The following is a 23,542-nucleotide window of genomic DNA, read 5'->3' as shown; positions in this document are numbered from 1 at the left end:
ATAGCTAGAAATGATCCATCATACTATATTTGCAATTGCTTAGGGGATCGTTGCTCTTTACAATCACCAAGAGTTTTTTATGCATTTTATTTTTGCCTTTGAAGTTCAATTAGTTTAAAATACATGACTGCCCTCCTCAGTGAAACTGAGATCCCTCATGAATATATATGGCGATCCACAAAGAACCCATATACATAGTTAGAAGGAAAAAATGTTACTTATCATTTTACTTTTCTTACTCAAAGGACTCAAAGCAAAGTCAACTTGGCAAACATATTCACAAAATAGACTTGGATAATAATCTCTTGCTTTGTGAAGTCATGGAAACACCAAAAGACATAACCTCCTCATTTGGTCTGAAACACTCACACAGAACTTTGTAATCTTTGACATAAAACACTGCAGCCAGCTAGATGATTGGTTAGCGGCACACAAAACTTATTCGGGCTGACAGTCATAGCTGATGTCAAGTAACTGAAATGCCAAAGTGGTGCAGGCAGTACAACATTGTTTTTCACAGCACAAAAATGCCTCATCACTGTCACACGGCAAAGAAATGCACATTGTGGCTTTTGCTTATTAACAGATTGAGGATTGGATTAAATGGACCACCATTAACATTTTTGCCTTATACTTGCAGATCGCAGCAGGTCCAGCTGCGCCAGGAGCACCACCTCCACCACCCCTACCAGGGGGTGCTGCAGCTCCACCTCCTCCTCCACCTCCTCCTCCCCCACCTCCACCCGGAGGCTGTCCTCCTCCACCTCCTCCTCCTCTCCCAGGACATGCTGGTATTCCACCACCACCACCGCCACCACCTCCCCCAGGTGGAGGACCTCCACCTCCCCCACCACCTCCTGGTTGTGGGCCTCCACCTCCTCCGCCTTTTTTTGGAGGCCCTGGTGCTCCTCCGCCACCTCCTCAATTGGCTGTTGTCAAGCTGCCTTATGGGCTGGAGCCCAAGAAAACCTATAAGCCTGAAACTGTGATGAAGAGGGTCAACTGGACCAAGGTATGGTACCCCGAGCTTTAATTCACTTTAACAGATATTCTCATGTTCACTGACAATATTGGTCATGTGACACTGTAAGTGAGATGCCGATTCTGTTTTTATTTCATATGAAACATTGGCTTTAAAGTACTTGCTTCAGAGGGTTCTTGAAGTAACCCTACACAATACAAAGATGCAAAGTTGAAGATCCAAACCAAAAGGAGCTCCCTTCAAATGCACTCTTAATCTAGTTAAACAACCGTTCAGCCACAGGCCACACTATTCCACACTCAGCACCCATTTCAAAGGATTCAAGTGTAAACAATTTTCACTGCTTAAATGTCCTTGGATTTGCACATTCTTAGCATAATTGAATGAAGGCTGGGTTGTGTAACGTTCCATCACATTTGAATACAATTTCAATAGGACATTCTCTTGCGTGTGGGCTCTATTTTACCATAGATAATTTATCCATTGCCTCAGGAGTTCTTAGCATTAATTTAATGGTTCTTTGCTGATGCTTGTGTGACCTTGCGTTTTAGTCTTCAATTACTGACAGCAACCAAAACATCATACTAGTTCTTTTGACATCATGTTAGTAGGGCACATTATATTTAATGGTTTTAGTGGAATAAAGTGGTGTATTAAAAAAGGAATTTTGAATGTGATTTTTTTGTGTGTGTTTAGGGCCATTGTAGTTATCTCCTAAGATTTTTGTCTTTTTTTTCTTCTAAAGAACAAGTAAACACATTTGGTATATTTTGCTTTATGCAATACATTATTTATTTAACAGCAGGCCACCAAAAATGAGATAAGGCAAGAGATATGACATAAATGAGAGAATAAAATGTGGAAATGCAAGTCAATATTGACTTTGGCATTGTAAGCAGCATGTTACAGGGTGCATTTTCTGTCACCTCAAGGACTCCTTAAAATGCCATGTATGCAAATGCATTATTCTGTGTGGGAGTTTTCTGAGCAGTAGATAGAATTATTAATAGCATCATTACAGCAGTATGGAATATCATACCCATTGTATCATACCCATTGTATAAACAGTAAGAGTGTGTGTGTTTTTGTGTCTTAATACCAGGTGGGGCTGTATGTGTGTTTGTGCTTTGATATTTCAAGTATTATTAGTCATTGTCTTGGGCAGTGGATTTGCATATATGATTTCTGTGCATGCAGTCTGGTGCGAATGCCCACTGTCTAGGAAATGTACAGAAACAGGTTAATGTGCGGGTGCATTAACCTTGCCTCCACAGGAATTGTAGTTTGGTGATGCAAATGAAATTCATAACCACCTGAGGAAAAACAATCTGTGTCTCTTGTGTCGATTAAGTGGGACAAGAGTCGTCTGTCTTCTCCATGTGCAGCAGATGGAAGTATAGGAGTGCCAGGAGCAACCATGATTTTGTTGTATAAAAGGGGAGGGGGATACTTGTTATTTTTCATATGTGCATCCTCTCTATCCACAACCCCATACATGCCCAACAAGAGAATGAATGACATGGATTTGGTAGCAAAAGAAACCCTTTTTATTGCTGTCACCACAAAAGTACATAATTATTATTACTTTATGTGAAATTATTTGGATAGATGAAAGTCCATAACGTGTTGCATCATTAGCACAGATGATTACTTAAATATCTGCATCCATACATTTGGGCATACATACTTGATTACAAACTTTAGGAAAAATAACATTCATTCTTTAAATGGGAAAGAAGTAGAACCATTGTTGTATTTTTTACAGTACAAGTGAGGGATGTGGCAGCAGTGCATTCTTAGTCAGAAGCAGTAGTACAAGACACTCACATGGGACAAGACCAGCACAGCCACACACTGGGAAATGTCAGCTTTGTTTAAGTGCTGTGTGCATTTTAAATCAGTTTGAGGTATTGTTTTTTATTCCGCAGTACTCTTATATTTGTGTGTTGTTGACTGCTACAGAAAATTATTAGTGAAGATTAAGTAGGGGACTCTGCCAATGCCTAAATAAACAACACACATACACTCCGATGAAAAATGTAATTTATATACCATGCTAATTAAAGGTATATGTAAACATACCTTTCCCAGCAGGAAACCTCAAGAATTAATGAACCAGGCTGAATGTTAAGTAACATAATATAAAATATAAAATTACAACTGCAAAAATGAGAAGAGAAGAATTTTTTACCAGCAATGTATTCAGTCCCTAGTGGCCCCAGTGTATTTGATATTATCACTGAATTCAAACTGAAATTTCTTCTGTAATTAGAGCAACTAAATGTTAACAGCCAATATTTCTGAACGGGGGTAAAACTGCTTTACTAATTACTTAATTGATAGTCAGCAACCTTAGATTTACAACAAGGCTGCAGTGCTTTTTTTCTACGATTGTGGTAAGGCCTTCAGCCTCAACATTCTCATTCATCATGCTGAAAACTGGGTTGGTCTCTTTGAAACTGTTCTTAATTTGTTGGTTAGCTGTGGGGATCATGTATCAGAACCCTCTGACATATCTTGAAACCCAGGGCACTTGTCCCAGCCCCCTCCTTTTCTCATCATACACTTCATTCGGGCACTGTCATTAGCTAGTATCAAGTAACATGATTGTTTTATATATTAGATATTATAATTAGATAAATAACATAACTTATTTTTATTATTTTTATTATTTTTTTTATTATTAGTAGTAGTAGTAGTAGTAGCAAAATTGTGAAGTATCTAGGGAATTAATATTATTTTCTCTGAATTCGGCTATCATAGACATGGCATTGGCTGCTTTCTAGGACTTTGAGAAGGTTATATGAGAGCAAATACAAGTACAGAAGCACTTTGTTATCAACACTCAACACCAAGACCGGCTCACATCAAAAGTTTCATAATAGTTGCCATTATAGGAGTCAGCAATACTTTTACTTCTCACCATTACTATATGGCCTTGAGAATGATTCCAAGCATCACCTGGAACTCTCTGTCTGTGTTTCATGAGTTTTGTGCTTTATCCTCTTCCTGTAAGGACTGTGGATTTGAGAAGGTTAGTGGCAGTAGTGCAATAGGCCAACTGCTCATCCAGACAATAAAAAGCATCAGTGTCACACTAAGAGCTCTCACTGTAACACTTAACACAGTGTACAGCAGATTTAGTGTAGTGTCACACAGTATTAACTACATGGTAGATAGGTTTGTTTATGTGTGAATCTCTCTGTACACCTCTACTCTGTCTCATGTCTACTGAGCACTATGGAGGGATTGAAAGAGGGGGAGTAGAAAGCATCCCAATGGCCTGCCATTATCTCAGCATATGTAGGTGCTTGGATTCTTCTTAGAGGCTTTCAGGTAAATCTAGGTAGGAGGACTGTATAAACAGGGTTGCTGAGGTTTTGCTCTGCAAACTGAAATTCACATATTTCATTCATCCCAGGAGAGGTCAACAACAGCTTTGATGTGTCTGGTTCAGTCAGGGTCTATCCACACATCATCATTTAGTGTGGTCATGTTCATGTGATTTGTCATGACTGAGAATGTATTTAACCCTGAAGACCCCCCTTTTGCTTTTTGTTTGTCCTGTTTTCCACTCAGATGCTAAGGATGCATGCACAAGGGCATGTGTGTGTCCATGCACAGGAAAAACACGCACAAACCCCATCTCCAGTGAGAAGAACTTTTTGAGTGGCAGGTTGGTGGAATGGCGGTCTCTGATTGTAGTGATAATGGAATCCTTGTGTCATTGCAGATAGTGCCTCAGGAAATGGCAGAGAATTGCTTCTGGATCAAAGTCAAAGAAGAGAAGTTTGAGAATCCTGACCTATTTGCTCAGCTCTCCCTCAGCTTCTCCTCACAGAGCAAAGGTAAGGAGGCGTCATCTCACTTCACCCCTTCCTTAATTAATCTACACGCACATGCTTCATTTAGCCTCTCTGGCGATAGATGCCAAGCCACTTTCATCTTGTGACACTTAAGAAACCATTTTTCTCACTGAAATGTTAATTATCTTAAAACCTAGCACTTTTCCCTCTGCATTTGAACAGTCCCAATTCAAATCTCTGTGCCAATTAGGGGATACCAGTGCTCTTGTTGCAGTATGTTTGTGTGATTGCTTCTTTGAGACAGCTAGAAATGCAGTATGGCTGCATATTGAATTTGTTCTTTGTACCCACTGAGTAGTTTCAGATAAGTGCACATGGATGTGCACAAACTTGAACTTGTATGTATATGTGTGAACCGAGAGCAGTTATGCTTGGTTTGCTTCTTGCCTTTTCCAGTCCAGTAGACCAGTCCTCCATTGGGGAAGACGGGGGGCTTTTGTGAAGGAAGCTCTGGGAGTTTTCTTGTCCCGGCCAGTTTGTTTCTCAGATACACAACCAGGCTACCTAACTTGCTGATGAATAACACAAGCAGTACAGAGCAAGTTTGTTTTTGTATGGAAGAGGGTTTGTGAAGGCACTTGATGTATTCCTCCCATGACAATTTGAGTGTTTTCCACTTCTTTGACAGTGTGTATGTGTGTGTGTGTGTGTAGTACACTCCTCTAATTCTAGCAGCAGTGGGAGGGGAGAAGTCAGAGCCCTGTCAACTGCAGAACAGTCAAATATGAGCTCTGTCAGGGTGTATGGACATAACTATACAGAATCTTCCAACTTTTCCCACATACCCACCGTCTGTTTGGACACCATTCAGCCCGCCAGCAGCTTCTTGCTCCGTTGTTCTCACAGCCTCCAGGTCGACAAACTAGGCTCATTTCTTTTTTGTTCTGTGAAATAAATAGCAATTTTCCCTTGGCTGCTGCAAGGTGATTTGCCGACATAATACAGATGGAAGGAAACTGGGGGTAGGGAAGAGCAGTTGTTGCAAGGCTTAATGAAGTGGCAGGGAAAGGCCTGGCAGTCATGCCACTCTCCTCTCATCTTTCACCACTGGATATCAGCCAGACACTATATTTTTTAACACGTGCTCTGTGACATTTCTGGAGTAATTGGGAGTCAGACCTTTTTGACACCTTTGCAATGTCTATTTAATTATTTTGATTCTCATTGTTTTATTTTACTTGATTCATAAATTATTATGTAAGATGATAAATTTAACATTTAGTCTTAGTAAATCAGAAGTATGTTTGCAGAGCACAGCTACTATAAAATGCAGAAAGATTCTTAAAATGAAATACAACTTAACATTTGGAGTTCCACAGACACATGGCTTTAATTCAGCTTTAAATGTCCTTTTAAATTCTTTATTGAATTCATTTTCTCACCCACTGGGGTTTAAAAAAAATTCTATAGATAGTCCATGTTCCTGCTGGCAGGGTTGGAATTCATGATCCAGCATTTCCCCTGGGAGTTACCTTTGCTGGATCCCTATCAATTACCCCTGCAGCGACTTCACTGAATCAGCTCTTTTCCCTCTATTGTTGAAACAGAACATGATTTGCTCATGAATGAAAAATGCTGTTTAATGTTTGATATCTACCCACCCCCTTACCCCACCCCCTTGTTGGTGAAGTTGAAAGTCAATGAGAAGGGCTTTGATGTAAATGGCATTGCAAAAAAGGTGCTAGATGGGATCTTCCTAAAATGAGATAGTAGTTCATTTGTTTTTTCTCTTTCCTGTTTCCATGATTCATGCAGTGTAGTTTTTCAAATGCATGTCACCTGAGTATATGTAATAATAAGTGTCCTTGAACATTAAACCTTTTTGTCAAAAAGATCCCGCTTTATTTCATTTGATCTGACGATTGGATAGAGAGTCTTCTTCATCTCAGGTCAAGTTGTTCAGGTCAACTGATATTGGTGCAGTTTAAAACAGTGTTGGGGGTTCAGGTGGAAAAGCCGAGGCTTGCAAGATTAATTCCTCAGGTCTTGTACTCTCATTGTAACCTCTCATTGTAACCACAGACCATAAATCCTTTGTGCTGATTTGACAAACAAGTCACTGGTGAAAACCAACTTCATTTGTCTGGGATATTGCCACAGTTTTTTTAATAAACACACACACATACACACTTGTTGGTTTCTCTTTTCCTTCTTTGTAGTACCTCCATCTTTGCCACATCTTAGACGTGGATATTTATAAGTAAAGCACACTTTAGGGGACTAGTGTATCGTGAAAGATGAGGCAAGCAGGTGTAAATGCCTTCCCTGCAGAGCTGCCCTCAGAAAATGGTGCAAAAAGGCTTCTGTTAACTCTGCGTTCCTTGGGATTCTTGCTTGTTACTTGCATTGTTGAAGAACAACACTTTGGCAGTAAAAGAAAAAAAAACAAGAATCACTTTAACAGCCCCCAATTTTCAGATGCTTATTGCGCTCAGAGGCCTCTAAAACAACTGAGAATGCAAGACTGTCATCTCCCCTGCTGCTTTTATGAGTCTCACTGTTTAATGAGTTTTACCAAGAAAAGGAAATGATAATCAAGAGGGATTTCAAGCTTGGCTTCAATCTTCTAAATGTGGCTTTAGTTTTTTTTTTTTTCTTTGTCATTTATTATGAGAAGGTTCTTTTGCCCGATTGAAAACTCAACACATATCAGTTCTTCGGTCCTTCCAAGGCCTGTAGACTCATTGAGTCATTGTGACAACTTTTCCGCGTTTCACACTTTTTGAAAAAAAAAAAAAAAAAGGTTTCTTTCCACAGGGTAACCACATATTTCAAGAAAAGACCCAATTCAAAGATGATATCATGCACCACTTTTTAAGTACGAATTGGAAATATAAAATTATTACAAAAATACATAGATAATGTAAACATAAATGTATTATGGATTTTGTACTTTCACATGTAATGTAGTTGTACATAAGATTAATTAAATAAACATTAACAGACAATGATGGCCACACTTTTGAAAATAAATCCAAGGTTAAACAAAAAACAAAACAAAAATTAAAAGTGAATATCCTTTAATTAAGGTAGAAAACATACACAAATTGTATAGTATCTGTAACTGTTTGCTCAAAGTCTGAAACACTTGCTGCTTTTTATCTGATTCATTTCTATAGCAAAATACTGGTATTTTTGGTAACATATTAGCATCATAAAGTAGGTCTGTTGCCTCCATACAATGAGCATTAATCCTCTTAATATTTTTAGTATTTTTGTATAACCTGTCCTATTGTAGCGTGGGGAAGATGTTACAACTTTTCCTGTGACTTGAGAATGTGTTACTTTTAAAGCGACACCTCAGTCACTGATGTCAAGACAAGTATTTCACCTTCGGCACCACTGAGTGCTTTGTGATCGGGAAATTGTTACCCCCTTCGCATAGAGCTGAGCAATCTGTTATCACACAAACACATCTCTATTTTGCTCTTGTTTATGACCCCAGTTTTTCATATCTTTTAAACTTGTGTATGAGACATTAAATGGGCCCCATAGAACAACCTGGCCACATCAGAGGAGTTTTATTTCCCATTGAAACAGTTGCTTCCTTTTTGCTTTCTTTCTCTTGTCTTTTTCCCCCTCTTCTGCGTTTGCTTGGCTGTATCGGCTTATCCTGCTCACTCCGCCCTCTTCTCCATTGACTTGGCTCTCTCTTTTTTTTTTTTTTCTTTTACCCTCATCTCCCCTCAGTTCACTTTATCAATCTGTGGGTTGTGCCTTTGTACGGCTCTTGGGATCAAATCAGATTCACTTCGGGATTGAATGTGTGTAGCCATGGCCTGCTGCATTTGAAAGGCAATTCATTCAGCTGGAACTTTGCAGTTCAATTTGAAACAAGATTGATGTTGGCAAACTTCACACCCCCTTTCTTCCAAAATGTTTCCTCCATTGCCCACATCAATTGCTGATGGACAAAGGGCATATGCCACTTCGTAATGGTGATGTCTGGGCTTCTCAGCAGAAAGAACACAAAGAAAGAAGGGAGGTTACTCGACAACAACTGAAATCCTTGAGTGTACTGTACATTTCAATATGCAATAACTTTTATTCAGTTAGTGTTAAATCACCGTTGCTGATTAATTACACAAAGATAGATGTATATGTTTAGGGATTGCAGTCATGTTCTAGTTGTGAATACATCTCAGATTTTTTAAGGTTTCATTAAGGACGTTGCTGAGGTTCTGTATCCCAGTAATTTATTATCCCCTATGGTTTGAGAGTCAATGACACTCAAACTTTGGTGGGGGTGGGGGGTAGGGGCTGAGAGAGAGAGAGAGAGAGAGAGAGAGAGAGAGAGAGAGGCCTAATGAAGATGTATGTACATCCTGAAGTGGGAATCAGAGGCTGTAGTCCATCCCTCTGTGCAGGGTCATTGGGACTTCCTTTCCCAGCATGCCTCTGTGTTAATGATGCCTTGGCTGTTAATGAACGTGCTCAGCCAAGTGCTTGTGGTGAATAAGGCTGGAGGGAAAAGTGTTACCAAACCAATACAACACCTTTGGAAATAAATCTAAAAACTGGTGGGGGGAGGGAGAGAAAGAGAGAGAGGCATCAAGTAATGGTGTAATAGTGAATACCAAGGGAGTTGTTTGCCTGAGGAATTTTGAGCAGATTTTTGCACATCATGTGTAGTGTTTCCATTGTGTCTTTGACTTACAATCCACAAAAAATTTGTTTTAAGCTGATGAATACAATACATCCAACTGATGTAACTGTCTAAAAAATATCCTCAAACTTGTGTTGTGCCTGTAAAGGTCAGCTCTGGAAAGGTAACTTGGTTAAAACCTGACTTCAAGAAATGGCTGCAGTCATCCTCCCCCTCATCACATGGGATTTGATCAAATCCCTCAGGAGTTCAGCTCACTCTGACACCCGTTTTCCTTTACCTCTGTCCCTACAACTCTGTCCCACACACACACATTCTTCCCACTGAGCCAGTGTGGTGTGCACACCAGCAGATTCTCAATCCCTGCTACAAAGCCCCAGCAGCAGGGCGGTAATGACCCTGCCACAAAAGCAGTAATGATGGAATCAGTGGGGGGTTTAGCTGGCTCTCTGACTCTCCCTAATAAGTCCCCTAATAACTCTGTTAACATCAGGGTTGACCCGGCCACCAGATCAAACACACTCACGCATGGTCGGCCACCTCACATGACACTCAGCAACCTCTCAGTGAGACAAGAAAACTGTTGCTGACCAGCCCACTGTGTACTGTGGGCCCTGCGGGGCATGTTCACTACAAGTCTATAGACACAAGTTTTGGCTCATAGAAGATAATAGCAAGTGTAGCAACAATAACTGCCACTCAAAATATTTTAATCCTATTAAGCTGTATTCATTCACTAACAATATGTCTTGTTGATTGAAACCTTTGAAAAGCTTGTTGCTCTTGAAAAAGCTATCCCAAGACTACTGTTGGCGCTCTGCCTTCTCAGATACTCACAGTGTAATAAAGGCTTTTGTCTAATGAGTTTAAGCTCAACTCAATACACTGCAGCCCACTGTGGAATAGTCTGCCTTGTATTAATAGCATGTGTACAACGATAAGCTTTTGATATGTTCTGTGTCAAAGTGTTAGGAAGTCAGGTTTGATGGTTGCCTTGTTTCCCCGGAGAACATGGCTGTTTATTACTGATTCTGTTAATTGAGAGAAGGGAGCATCCGCCAAGGAAGCTTCCTCTTCATCTTTATCCTAGGCTTTTATTCTCCTGACATCACTCCTTTCCTTCTTCCTTATCTCATCTTTCTCTCCTTGCTTCTGAACCCATCTCTTTAGCAGTGTCCATCTGGAGTTGGGGCCAGTTTGATTATTTAAAAAAAAAAAAAAGAATGCTCACACCCTCAGTCTCTTTAGCTCATTGTTTAACAGCTGCAGCTTGCCACAAAGAAGATCACAATTGGCATTTTACCACATACTCATTTTGTTAACTATCATCGCTATGATTGGGAAAATTTCTTCTTTTTGGTGAATTGTTTTGATGACCCCAGACCTTTCCTCACACTAGTAAATAGTTCACTCTGGATTAAATGTTCATTATTACTCGAAGCAAACCAAAGAGGATATTATCCCATTTTGGAAAAGAAAGGCCTCAAATTGTGCCATTTTCCTCATTTTGGAAGGGAAGGCATTAATTGCTGGCACAGGCAGGAGACATTTGTCTCAATAAAACACAAAACACCCTGATGTTCATTCCTCTCTGTTTGGGGCAGCCAGCCCACTGTGAATATCTCAGGGTCAGCCTTTTTCCTTGCTCATCCCTGCACGTTTTTAATATATCTCATATGAATGGAAATTAGGCCCTTAAATATTAATGACAAGTAATTGGTTTATTGTAGGAGACTATATTATATGTGTGTGCATCTGTGTCTCTGAGAGAGAGGGCGAGCAAGCAAGTGAGAGAGATATTTCCTCTCATTCCTACTTCATATTGCCTTGCTGTGATGTCCCACTGATTTTAATCTTCTCTTCTCAGATGAGAGCCATTCTGGCTATCACAGTGCACTTTAACTTTAGCCCTCTGAATATTAGCTTTCTTTGATACCTGCCGCTTTCAGCCTCCCAACTCTACACCCTGCTAACTTTTATGTGCCTTCAGGTACAATGTAATGTTCATCAAAATCTGTCTCTTCAAAAATAAATATCCCCTGCGCATCTAAATATTTTATTTCCTTTTCTCCGAGCTCACTCCCACAGGATAATTTCAACAAACACATATTTGGGATATGTCAGTTATTTGGTTATGTTATATTAATCTAGCTCTCTACTGGCTTTCAAAAGCTTATATTTTTTGTCTCAGGTTGTCTTCTAACTTAACAACATTTTTAAGTAGTCTCATTTTCTTTAACTTTTTTTTTTTTTTTTTAAAAAAAAAGCTTTTTACTATTGCGCAACCATTTTCTGCATCCTCATAGTCAAGTAAGTTTGTTCTGTCTGGAACTCTACTGTCATCAAGACTTAGACAACCCATATATCCAGGTCTATGTGTGCTCACACACTTTTCATACTGATAAGTCTGAAAGAATGACACCAAGACAAAAAACTGTAAAGTGACTGTGCTCAAACAAGAGCACACTGAGTATTCAAATTTTTGAACTTTCTGAATCTGAATTTATTAGTTACAGACATAATTCTTTTTTTTAGTTAAATGTTAATCTTCCATTTATTTGGGGGTCTTGGTCTGTGTTTGACTGTTTGAGCATCTCGGCCATCCTACCTCACCACTACCATTACATGACATTTACCAATATGTCTGTATTTGTTACATCATACATACTTACAACCATCCTTCCTCCACCACCCCAGAAAATATGTGCTATGTGTTTGTGTAATATCAGCGTAATATATTCAAAAGTGATATTTAGTGTTAAACAGTAGCTACGATATGTTGTTTGTGCGTATTTTGTTAGGCGTGTGTATCTGTGTGTGTGTCATCGTGTGTCATCCAATACATCCAGTGTCTGTGTGCCTGCCTAATTGAGTGATAGGATGCTTATTAACAATGGGACTTGCCTTTAAATAGAGGTACAATGTCAGCACTGTCACTGGAGCTTTTCACATGGAAAAGCCCCAGTGGAGCTTCATTAACTCACCCCCATGATCCCAGACAGCAGAATATGGAGTGCATATCTAATCCAGCTCAGAAGTACAGAGTACAAGAGCAGAGAGGTTTTATAGGGAATACTTGATGTGTGATGGTTCACTGTTCACTGTGTAGATATACTGTTGCACTGGATTGGCATTTTTGAGCAATGCAATGGAATGAGTGGAAAAGATCTGTGGAGGTTGTGAACAATGTCGCTTTTTTTAGTTTTCAGTCATTTTCAAAGAGTAACTTCATTGAAAATGGTTAAACATGACAAACTATGTTTGTCAATAATTATCATGTGAAAATGAAAATATCTTAATTGATGATCTGTGATTTCTTCTTGCACCTCGATAGAGGCAGCCTTTACACAAATCCACTGAGAGTGATTCAGTGATACTTGAGACTCTATTAGCAACTTTCGCAGCTTTGTTTTCACTCCTCTTGCCAGGTATTAATTTCAGGGGCTGATAGCTTTTGTTCTACTTAAGCAATGGTTGGTATTTTTTTTCTCTGATAGGCCTGTAGACACAGTTTGTTTTTCAAGCTGTTACAACTCAACCACCCGCTGTATTTCATAATCTCCTTTTAAATGAGATCGAACACAAACTCTGTCGGCCACGCAGTTAACAGAATTCATCAGTTGTAATTGCAAATGTTTTACTAGTATCTCAATTTTACACTTGTTGTCTAGCTACGACCTCACCAAAAGTGCTGTAGATCCGGCTCCATGTTGACTCATGATTTCCATTCAGATCAAAAAGTGTACACAAGCTACTACAACTTGGCTGGCTGACACAATGCCTGACAGTGCATAGTAGCCCACTGAGTTTGTTACATGGCATTAAGTTTAATTTGTCTTTGAGCCTCTTTGGTGGAATTGGTTTGTGACTACAAGTGGGCCAGGAGGTGACACTCCCACAGCCAATCTGGCTGGAAAGACACAGAGAGGAGACGGAGGAGCACTGGGGGGAAGAGAGCAAGCATGATGTCACATGCAGGATGGGTAAACAATCAGAGTCCTGCGTGTTCAAGATGGTGCCTCCTTGAATATAAACAATCATGACTGCTCACGCCACAGCGAGGTAAATTACTGCACAGACAGAAAAGGTTTAGATGAGGGAAGGAGAGAGTGAGGTAGACAGACCAGTCTGATTACAGATTGTGATCCACAGTCACCTGAAAAAGGAGCCACTAGAATTTTAAAACCCAGCAATGTTTTTAACCGTTCAAGTTTTGCTTTGTAGATTTTAATTTCAAAACTACTGTAGTCAAAATTTGTTACTGTTTTTGTGTGATAGGTATGGAAATAAAACATGTCAGTCAAATACTAATAAAACACAGTGACTTCAATCTGAGACAGCTAACCTCACAATATCATGACGTAATTATTTTGTATGAATTGGTTGCCCTGAATATTTTATTACAAGGGTAACTTCAGCTTTGCTCCGAAGGTCTAAGTACCATTTGGCATGTCAGGTGTCTCTATTCATCAGTGCTGTAATGTAATAATACGTAATTGCTGCATTTAGAGTTGTATAGAAACTAGAATCACATCAATGGAAATCACTATTAGAAATGAGGGATGCAGTCCAAGAACACAGGAAAGTTAATGTTGAGTTAAGACGTGTCTCTTTGATGTCCAGTATGACAGTTTTACAGTTTTTCTCTGGCCTTCCAAAAACTGAGCACCACCTCTCCACAGCAGGCACATAAACTGTCCATTGCACTTTTCTCAGTTTCCCTTCAGGATACACATATTGGTGAGGTTACCCTTTGCTTTTTATCTTTTCTTTTATTTATTTTCCTTTCTTGTGCTCACTTCCCCATCCTTCCACACCGTATATATATCTGTGCTCTTCACCATCTTTCTCTCCCTGTCATCCCCCTTGAACTTAAGTCAGTATCTTCCCCTGTTTTTCCTCTTATCATTGTCTTGCTACAGTATCCACAGCATACATATTTTACATCTTTCTGTATTGCATTGTCTGTATTAATGTTCATCTCTTTTTCTGTTTTCCATCTCGGTAACAGTTTTTGAATCTGCCCGTTTTTTTGGAAAAGTAAAAGAAATTAAAGTTTTTCTTTGCTTTTAGTTCCAGTGTTGTGAATTTTGCCTTCTTTAAGGGAGGAAGGGTGGCAAAAATATCTTTACAAAGTTTCTGATAATGATTCTGCTCACCAGTAATAGACATGACTGCAGATGAGATTCTGCTCATGTATGTTTGTTGGAACAGCTTTATTTATTTTCCATATATGAAACATATTTTTTGATAGTCTTCTTGAACCTTTCTTTGAAGAATATGAATAGTGAAATCATCATTTAAAATTTGACATATCATATCAGATTAATCACATTGCTCTGTATTTTTTATTGTTGCTGTGCAGAAGCATTGAGGGAGAACACTTTCTCTGAATTGCTGCATTTGCAGATTGTCTCCTTCTTTGTTCTCTCCTTTTGACCATGTTTTATTAAACACACAGTATACTGTTGAAACACTGCAGAAAAATCTAAAGCTGTAATGTGATAAATGTGCCGAATACTGAACAAGTCTGCTGTAAGTGTGAACCATTATTTCAGTGTTGTTCTTGGCTTGTTGTTTGCCTTTGGTACAATCTTTGCCCGTATAAACAAACAGAAAATTCACAAACTCCGAGGGTGCCTGGGCCTGCTGTGAAGTTACGCTCAGACTTAGCCATGTTAAGCTTTAGGTCTTTCTGTGGTGTTGCACTGTTATTGCACTTTTGCTCCACCCACACAGGCAAGTAAATGGAAACTACATCAGTAACACTTCAGGATAGAGGCAGGGTCATGGGAATTTTGCATTTGTTTTTACTGTATACATGAGCATACTAAATCCAGCTGTAATGCTGCATCAAATCAAGCACATTTCCCTGAAATATTTACTCAGGTTACATTAAAATCAGCAGTGGGCAGGCAGACCACTGCACATTGTATTCCAGCAGGTGTTTCATCATCTTCACATTCTGTCCAGACCTTTGACCCCAGTTGCTCATTGCTAGATGAGGGCTGACTGATGTCAATCCATGTATAAATGTTTCGCTGCATGACAACTACAGGTCCAGCTGTGGTTGGAGACTGTTAAGTAGGGGAGCTAGTGGTTTTAAAGAATAGACAGATTACTCCTGACCTTTCTTTTCACCTTTCTAACTCTCTTCCAATCCATCTCTGGCTGAGGTAAAGCAGCTTATTAACCTTTCTGAGGCCACAGGCATCCCCAGGATGGAAAGACGCCACAGACATACTGTGTAAGACAAATTAACCTTAGAGGATTGATACGCCTTGATTTTAATTTTAATCACACTAAGCAGTGGAACGCATTGGACATTTTATGTCTGATGTGAATGTGAATATTACACTTTTCATTAAAGTTCAGCAGTACTGAAATGGAGATTTCAGCTGGAAGAATAGCAATGAAAATGTTTCAAATTTAAGAAGCTTAGTTAAAAGTACAGTTAGAGACGTGTTTGTCTTTCTGTATCTCTTTTATCAGTATTTTTTTCACTCTTGCTACTATGTCTCTTCTGTATTCCTTGTGAACGATTACCCCTTTTACTGGTGACTTTACAAATATGTTAAAAAAAATGCAGTAAAAGTTGAACAGAACAATTAATTTCCATGCTGATGCCCATGACCCTTTTTTTGTTTGTTTTGGGGGTATTATTTCACCTGTGCGAGTCGATGTGTGGTAGTTTCTTCCAGTGAAATTCTATACATCCTTTACAAAGCTGCTGCAGCTGTATCTATAATTGACGAACTATAATTGGTTGTGTGAGACCCCCCTGCGATGCAATTAGAGGTCCCACAGTGAGGTGAAAGCTAGAGAGAGACTGGTGCATAAGGGTCACCTTATAGCCCATTACTCTGCCCCTGACATGGGTGGTCCACCTAGCAGGAGGGCGCTTCCAGGGTGACCTCACAGTACTCTCCTTTTGTGTTCCCTAAGGGAATTTGAAATGAGTCAGACAAACAGACAGTAGCTTTTGTTGTTTTGTTTTTGGTAATGTGTCTTTAGCTTTCCCTAGTTTGAATGGAGGCAGCAAGCAGCAGACTGTAATTTGTGATAACAGGCAGGCAAGAGGACCACTGGAAATATTCTGGGGTTAATTGTTTGTGTGTCGCTGTTGCATTTTGCCTTACTCTACCGGCATTAGCCAAAGTAGTGGAAGCAAAGGCTTGTGCCAAGATGTGATGAGCTAGCAGTGTAGCGGATGACTAAGCAGGGCACACTGGCCACTCGGGCCCATGAATTCCTCTCTACATCTGAGACTTGGTTTCTTCATTAAAGGTGTGGGAGATGGTTTGACCTCAGGCAAGTCTCAAATGACCCCACTCTCTGTAAATGCTTCATTAGCTTTGCTTCTCCTGTACTGGACTGCCTCACTTAATCTACGCTTCTACTTGCCCCACCTAAGTTGTGTACATAGTGTGTTTGTGTTTGTGCTGGTGCGTGCACATATTTGTATGTGTGTTAATGAGGGCTCCTGGTGGTGTGTAATTAACACAACAGCAAATGTCCCCAAAGGGTAAGATTAACGTTGAACACATTAGACACAATGGAGCCCTGGGAGAGACTTTTTTTTTTGGCAATTAAATGTTTTGTGTGTGTGTCTGTGTCTGTGTAAGTCAGACCATAACTCATGTTGGCATAACTGTATTGCTGCCACTTCTGTCTCTAAGATACACACACACAGACACACACACACACACACACACATGAACATACTCACACAATGCCAGCAGTCCCTCTGGATGTGCGGGCTCCTCACATGCAGACTGGCAGGATTCTGTCTGCCTTCCTTTCCCGACCACCTCCTCCACACAACCTGGTCCAACAAAGATAAACACATGCTGGGTAGATTATTAGAGAAGTACCAAGGGCCCCACAGCAGAGCAGCCAGTGCACCATTGTGCTCCAAACGTGGTGGTACCTTGTAGAATCCGATGCAGTCACCCCCAGGGTGTTCTGATACATACTTAGACACAGGTGGGCGCTGATACCAGCATGGGAGCTACAACAGACTCCAATGACATTTCATTGTCAAATGAAACTCCCAGCACATTGTTTTCAGTAATGGCATTCCTGGTTGTTTAGATGCACTAGCAGCTTGAAAGGTTAGAATGGAAACTTGTCATTTGTTTACAGATAAGGCATAGAGTATGCACGTTTTTTTTTTATTAATCTTATGATGACAAAACACATCTTTAACTGCAAGAGAATTCTGTGGTGTTGAGTAAATTAGATTTAGTTTTGTATTTTAGACATCACCTGCACAATGTACTAAGTGACAGCAGTGATTGTGAGTGTTTATATGGCCTTCAGTGAGTTAGCACTAGTGGCAGCACTGTCCTTCTGCCTTAACAAATTTTCCCTGCCTTGACACTGTTGGTCCTAAGAGCTTCTAAAGCAGGTCTCAGTTGAAGTGCCAAAAAGACACAAATACACTTTTATGCATCTGCCTGTAAGTCTGTTGCCAAAGCAACAATTTAGTACTAGAAGAATATCTTACATTTCAACAATATGTGATCCCTGTGGTGTGTTTTCACATCATGTTTGTTTTGTATGTGTATACATCCTTGCTTTTATATATATATATATCTTTTCCTGTTCTATTTTAAGTAAAGGATGTTAGTCATTTGCATGCCTAAGTCTTTGTGTCTATGTGAATTATTTATTCACATATATGACCTATCATCATTCCATTGTTGTTTCCTGATGCATCACTCAGGAACAACAGCAACAAACTGTCACACAGCACGGTGTAAACTCAACAAGGTTATCTCTCACCATTCCCTCAGCTGTTTCCTGGACACCAAAGAAGACATTTTATATATATATATATATATATATTATATATATATATATAGCACACACACACACATATATATATATGTGTGTGTTTGTTGTGATGCATCAGGAAACAACAGAGAGAGGGAGAGAGGGAGAGCGAGAGAGTGAGATTATAGTCAGGAGAATATATAACTTCTTGTCATAAAGCAAGACATGCTTTCTTGCAGGACATTTTTTTTCTTTTCTATATTTTCTCACTGTTTCTGATTCTGACCATTCTCTCTTTGTTTTCAGTAACTAGTTCCTTTATTCCATATTTAGTATCTTTCTACTATTAATTGCGATGGAGTATTCTAAGTATTATTAATCTACATACTCTGACAATATGGTTTTTGATCAAAACACCACACCAGTACACCTTTATTGAACTGAGTTGAGAGAGAGAGAGAGGGATATATGTGAGGAGGATGTGTGAAAGAGTAAGCACAAGAAAAGAAAAAAATGAGATGGGGCAAGAAGACAGACATAGATGGTGCACATACGAAAGAGATGTTTTAAGAAGTAGTATTATTTGAGATGAAGGGAGTGATAGAGGAAGAAGGATGTGATAAGTGCAGCGGTGGAGGCTGTTATTGCTACTAAGGAAAATGATAACATTTCTCAGTGGAGGATTTGTGTATACAGCACCACAGTTCTGTCAGCTTTATTGGATCAGGAGTTAGCTGAGAGATTTCTAAATTATCCTCCTTCACTGGCAACAAAACATTACTCTCTTATTACCTTGATATTTTGTTGATTTCAGTGAGATGTGTCTGGGAAAATAGTTGAGTTTTTGAATTAGACAAAGGTTAGGTAATGTCATATATTGGTAGTGGTGACACCTATGGGTTCAGAAGTATATGGATCCACATGCCTTCTTGCCTCTTTGTTTCTCTGTGACACATTTAGGGCTTGAAATACACACTTGGACATAGACACACTGGTCTCGACAGGCTGCCTGCACTTGTATTATTGTTCTGTCTGTTGTAATTAAGAAAAACATGCCGTCAAACCAACAATCAGCATTGGTTCAGTGGTGAATTTTTCTCTGCTGAATGTGGCCTGATGTCAGTGTCCTCCCGCACTGTGAAAATAAGCCCCAATTAATGTGACACATTCTCACCAGAAAATATGAATAGCTCTTTGCAAGCAGTACCTCAATTCAAGGTCTCTAAAGCAGTTAATCGCTGATCACAGCTGGCAGGTCAAGGGTATATTGCTACCTTCCAACAATCGTCACTGAACAAGCTGCCAAACCTAGAGGAAAGATATTCCTGCTCTCTAGTGCTAGATCCAGTCAGCAGAAGCAATCTTTCACCTGCATAATGTGAACTTGTCATTTGTCTGCTTGTCTGTCTGAGAAAAGTGCACCATAAACATGTAAGGAGAAGTGGTGGTGTTTATTTAGCCCTTCAGGAAGTGTAAAGGTGTGAGCAATTTACATCAAAATGAAAATCAAATGCACATTATAAGTGTCAGAGATCAAGTAATTTTTTCTTGCATTTTCTGGAAAGCAGCCAAAAAACCTCAGAATATTTATGGCAATATTTTATAACAACATTAAAGTGGAAAGTAAAGCAAGTATTTGCCTTTGTGAAACCCTAACTAGGAAATGTTTGATCTTTTCTGATAGAGTTTTTACTTGACAAATGACTAATGGGTTTTTTTTTTTTCAGATTGGAATTGATTGATTCTCTGTCAACCACCAAATTCATAAATGATTAATCTGTTAAACACTCTGTCAAACACTATTTTATATGGACATCTTAAGATTATGACATAATTATGATAATTTAATATTTATGTATCTTGGATGTCGTATTGAAAGTAGTGTTTTTATTACTGAACACATGCATCATCATTGTTTAAATGTGAGTTAGATATATAGCCCTAGACCTAATGTTGTACCTAAGCTGCATGTTTGATGCCACTTATAGCCACTATTATACGTCATTGGGACCCACCCAGTTACATAGAAGATAAGTGAAAAATAAATTAATTCAAGAATCAAGTCAGTATCAAATTAAAATGAATAATTGTTACAGTTACAAACCCTTTTCTTATCTTGTAAGTTACTCTGGTGTTATTGAAAAGTTCTGAGAAGAACATATGTTTTTAATTGTTCTTGAAATATGAAGTAGATAAACTGAATAAATCTGCTCACAATTAATTTATTGTAAGTCGATAAGACCACACAACCACAACAAAGCTTTTGTTTGTATTATAATCTTTGGTTCTGTGATGATGTATCTTTTCCTGTTCTATTTTAAGTAAAGGATGTTAGTCATTTGCATGCCAAAGTCTTTGTGTCTATGTGAATTATTTATTCACATATGTGACCTACCATCATTCCACTTGAGGTGCTGTTATCAGAGATTTTTTTTTTACCATTAGGGGGCACTGTGATACAAGCCAATAACTAAAGGCTTGAATCTGTGGTTAGTGGAGGGAAGTACACATCCTCTCCCAGCCTCATTGGGGTTTGTAAATCATAGACATACCTAATACAAGCCAGCACAACATATCCACCATCAAAATTTCATCTTATCACACAGTGAGGGGTTTCTGTATGTTGTGACAGGGAACGATGCGGATGTTTGAACTGTGCCGACCCAGAATCGATGTGAAGTCATTTTCTGAAGGAATGCCAAAGTATTAACTTTCACATTTTTCTTTTCCCAGAGGAGTAAGTGTATTTCAATGCCACGGTCAATCTGGTTTTTATCTGATAATGGTTTATGTCAAGACCAGTTGAACCTTTTCTCTTAGGAGCTTGTGTCCGCAAGACGTGAGTTTAGTGTTGGATGTCATTGAGAAGATTAAATGTGTTTGGTGAGGGAATGTTGACGCCTTTGCTTTATGTGTGGGGAAAGCTAAGGAAAACAGTGAAGGCCAAGCTGTTCTTCAAAATATAGTAGATATATATCAGTATATTGTTGTTGAAATGCTGAAAAGTTAAATGATACATAGAGCTAGGGAAGGTAAGCTTTGTCATAAGGAACATAATAACACTCCTTGACATCAGTAGACTAAACAATACTTAGTACTTATTTTAAACAGCTTTCAGTATATGATATAGTAACCATTACTGATGGCCATACAGTAGGGAAGTTTTTTCTTTTTTGTTTTTTTGTTTGTTTGTCTTACTGATCTATTGGCATAATATTGGCATACACTTCAGGTAGCTATCATACTTTGGCACTTTGGGCACAGGTTTGTCCACTGATGCTGTTTTTGAACTATATTTGATAGCAGCATAGAGCCCATGGTATGTGCAGCTGAGTAGAGTTCCCTATGGTAAAACAATCCTTGAATATTTTCAAAAATGAAAATATATTCATAGGACCAGGTGCATTAACAATTGATACCATCCAAAACAATTCAACGGGATCATGCCTTGTGCCATTTTAGTAATTGTCAATCCACTTGTTTAATATATTACAAATTAAAATTACAAAGCGTTACATCTGTGTTTTCTATAACTGATCTTTTGCTTTTGCTAATAATAATCAAAGTCTGTGTCTTGATACTGATTATTCTTTTATGTGTCATATGCAATGTCCATTCTGATTTTCTATTTTCTTCACTCTGCTCTCACCTCATCAGTACTCATTTAGCCTGGCTTTAGAAATGGTCATTGCAGTGAGACAGGCACATAGCTACTAGTCTGCTACTAGAACTAGTCTAGACACAGTTGCACATGTTATTGGTCTCATTTATCAAATATACATAAGATCTTGATCACTTGATCATTTTACAGTGTTGTTATTTATTAGGTTTTAGCATAGTCAATTAAAATTAATGTCTGAGATGGAGCTAATATTCACACATGTCAACAAGTTGAATTGTGTTCAGCTCTCACTTAATCATAATGATAATAATTATAATTATAATAAATAAAGAATATGGAATTTCACAATTGATGACTGTTAATGACTGTCATTGTCTGTGATGAAGCACACAGTCACATGATTTTATTTTGCTTTTTGATGATGTAAAGTGAAATGCCTGTTTTGAAATGTGCTTTTAACAATTCAGTTAGCATTGTACACATCCTCCTTAAAATGTAAAACACATGATTCATATGAACTGGGTGCTTAGGAAAGTCTGGTAACCATGATCAATATTTTGTTGTGTTACATTCTGCATTGCATATCAGATGTTTAAATTTTTCTGTGCCAAGCCTTCCATTTAATAGACCAAGACTTCTCACGCCAGCATGAATTATAATGTGTTATATATCAATATCATGTTTGGCATGAAGGTGCAGCTAGTGCAGCTTTGTTTCCATGAACAAAATTAAATTTGTATCACTGAATGTGGATGTTTAATATGTTTAAGTCAAAAGAGGTGTGTCTGGTTGATAAGGCTCTTTGGGTGAATTTGTGAAGCCACTAAATGGTAACTTGGGAATGTGAGGATGGAGAGAGGACCACTTTCCCTCATAGGACTTTTTCTTTCCCTCATATTATATTTTCAGTGATTCCCCTCCACTTTCTTTCCTTGACCAGTTATCATTACTTATCCAGGGAGGTACACACTACACAAAATTGTATTTCTTTTTCTTCTCCCCCCTCTCACTGTGTTCTTTCTGCCTCCTGCTCAAAATCCTGAAGGCCACATTTACAATGCTCTTTGCACATTATTTCTGATTCATTCTTTGTCTAGACACACGCTTATTATTTATCAAACAGGAGCACCAGCCAGGAAGCACAGTTTGCCTGACGTTTGAGGTACACCTTGCTTGTAAACAGTGAATTAAACCTTTCCTGTTTTTGCATATACATTTGAGAGAGGAATTGCAGAGATGATGGGTTGAGATATGATAAATGTGGGTGCATTTCACTGGATTTGCTGAGGTTCACAATTTGTGAGGGTTAATTTTGTGTTGAAAATTGTCTTCCTTGAAATATTAGGTGCAGATTTGTTTGTTACATTAAAAGAAGAGTGTAATATGGAATAGAGAATGTAACTAACTTGTATTATTAGTAATAATTAATGAGAGTGGTTGGTGGATGGAATCTATAGCCTGACCAACACTGGAGTTTTGAGGCCACCAGTGATATTGATATTTAGCAGTTTAAAAATCAATTAACAGTAAGCAATCATTAGTGATTTTTATTTAAACTTTAACACATAATCTGAACAAACAAGCTTGATATGCTGGGCTCTTTAAAGAGGTGTGACCAAGATGCTCTGCAGGACATTTTACTGTTGAAAAATCAATATCTCAGTGCTGTCTGGTGGATAAACTAATGG

General features: G+C 38.7%; 1 protein-coding gene across 1 annotated transcript in view; it reads left to right on the top strand.

Moving 5' to 3' along the window:
- The window catches only part of diaph2 (diaphanous-related formin 2), a 344,139-nt gene that overhangs the window by 130,753 nt on the left and 189,844 nt on the right, over positions 1-23,542 (top strand). Inside the window, 2 exon segments of the mRNA XM_051072493.1 lie at positions 641-1,012; positions 4,716-4,830. Coding sequence (XP_050928450.1) covers positions 641-1,012; positions 4,716-4,830 — 487 coding nt within the window.

The sequence above is a fragment of the Lates calcarifer genome, linkage group LG8 (genome assembly GCF_001640805.2).
Source record: "Lates calcarifer isolate ASB-BC8 linkage group LG8, TLL_Latcal_v3, whole genome shotgun sequence".
In the NCBI taxonomy this organism is placed as follows: Eukaryota; Metazoa; Chordata; class Actinopteri; family Centropomidae; genus Lates; species Lates calcarifer.
This window is presented reverse-complemented; position numbering and strand designations above follow the sequence as displayed.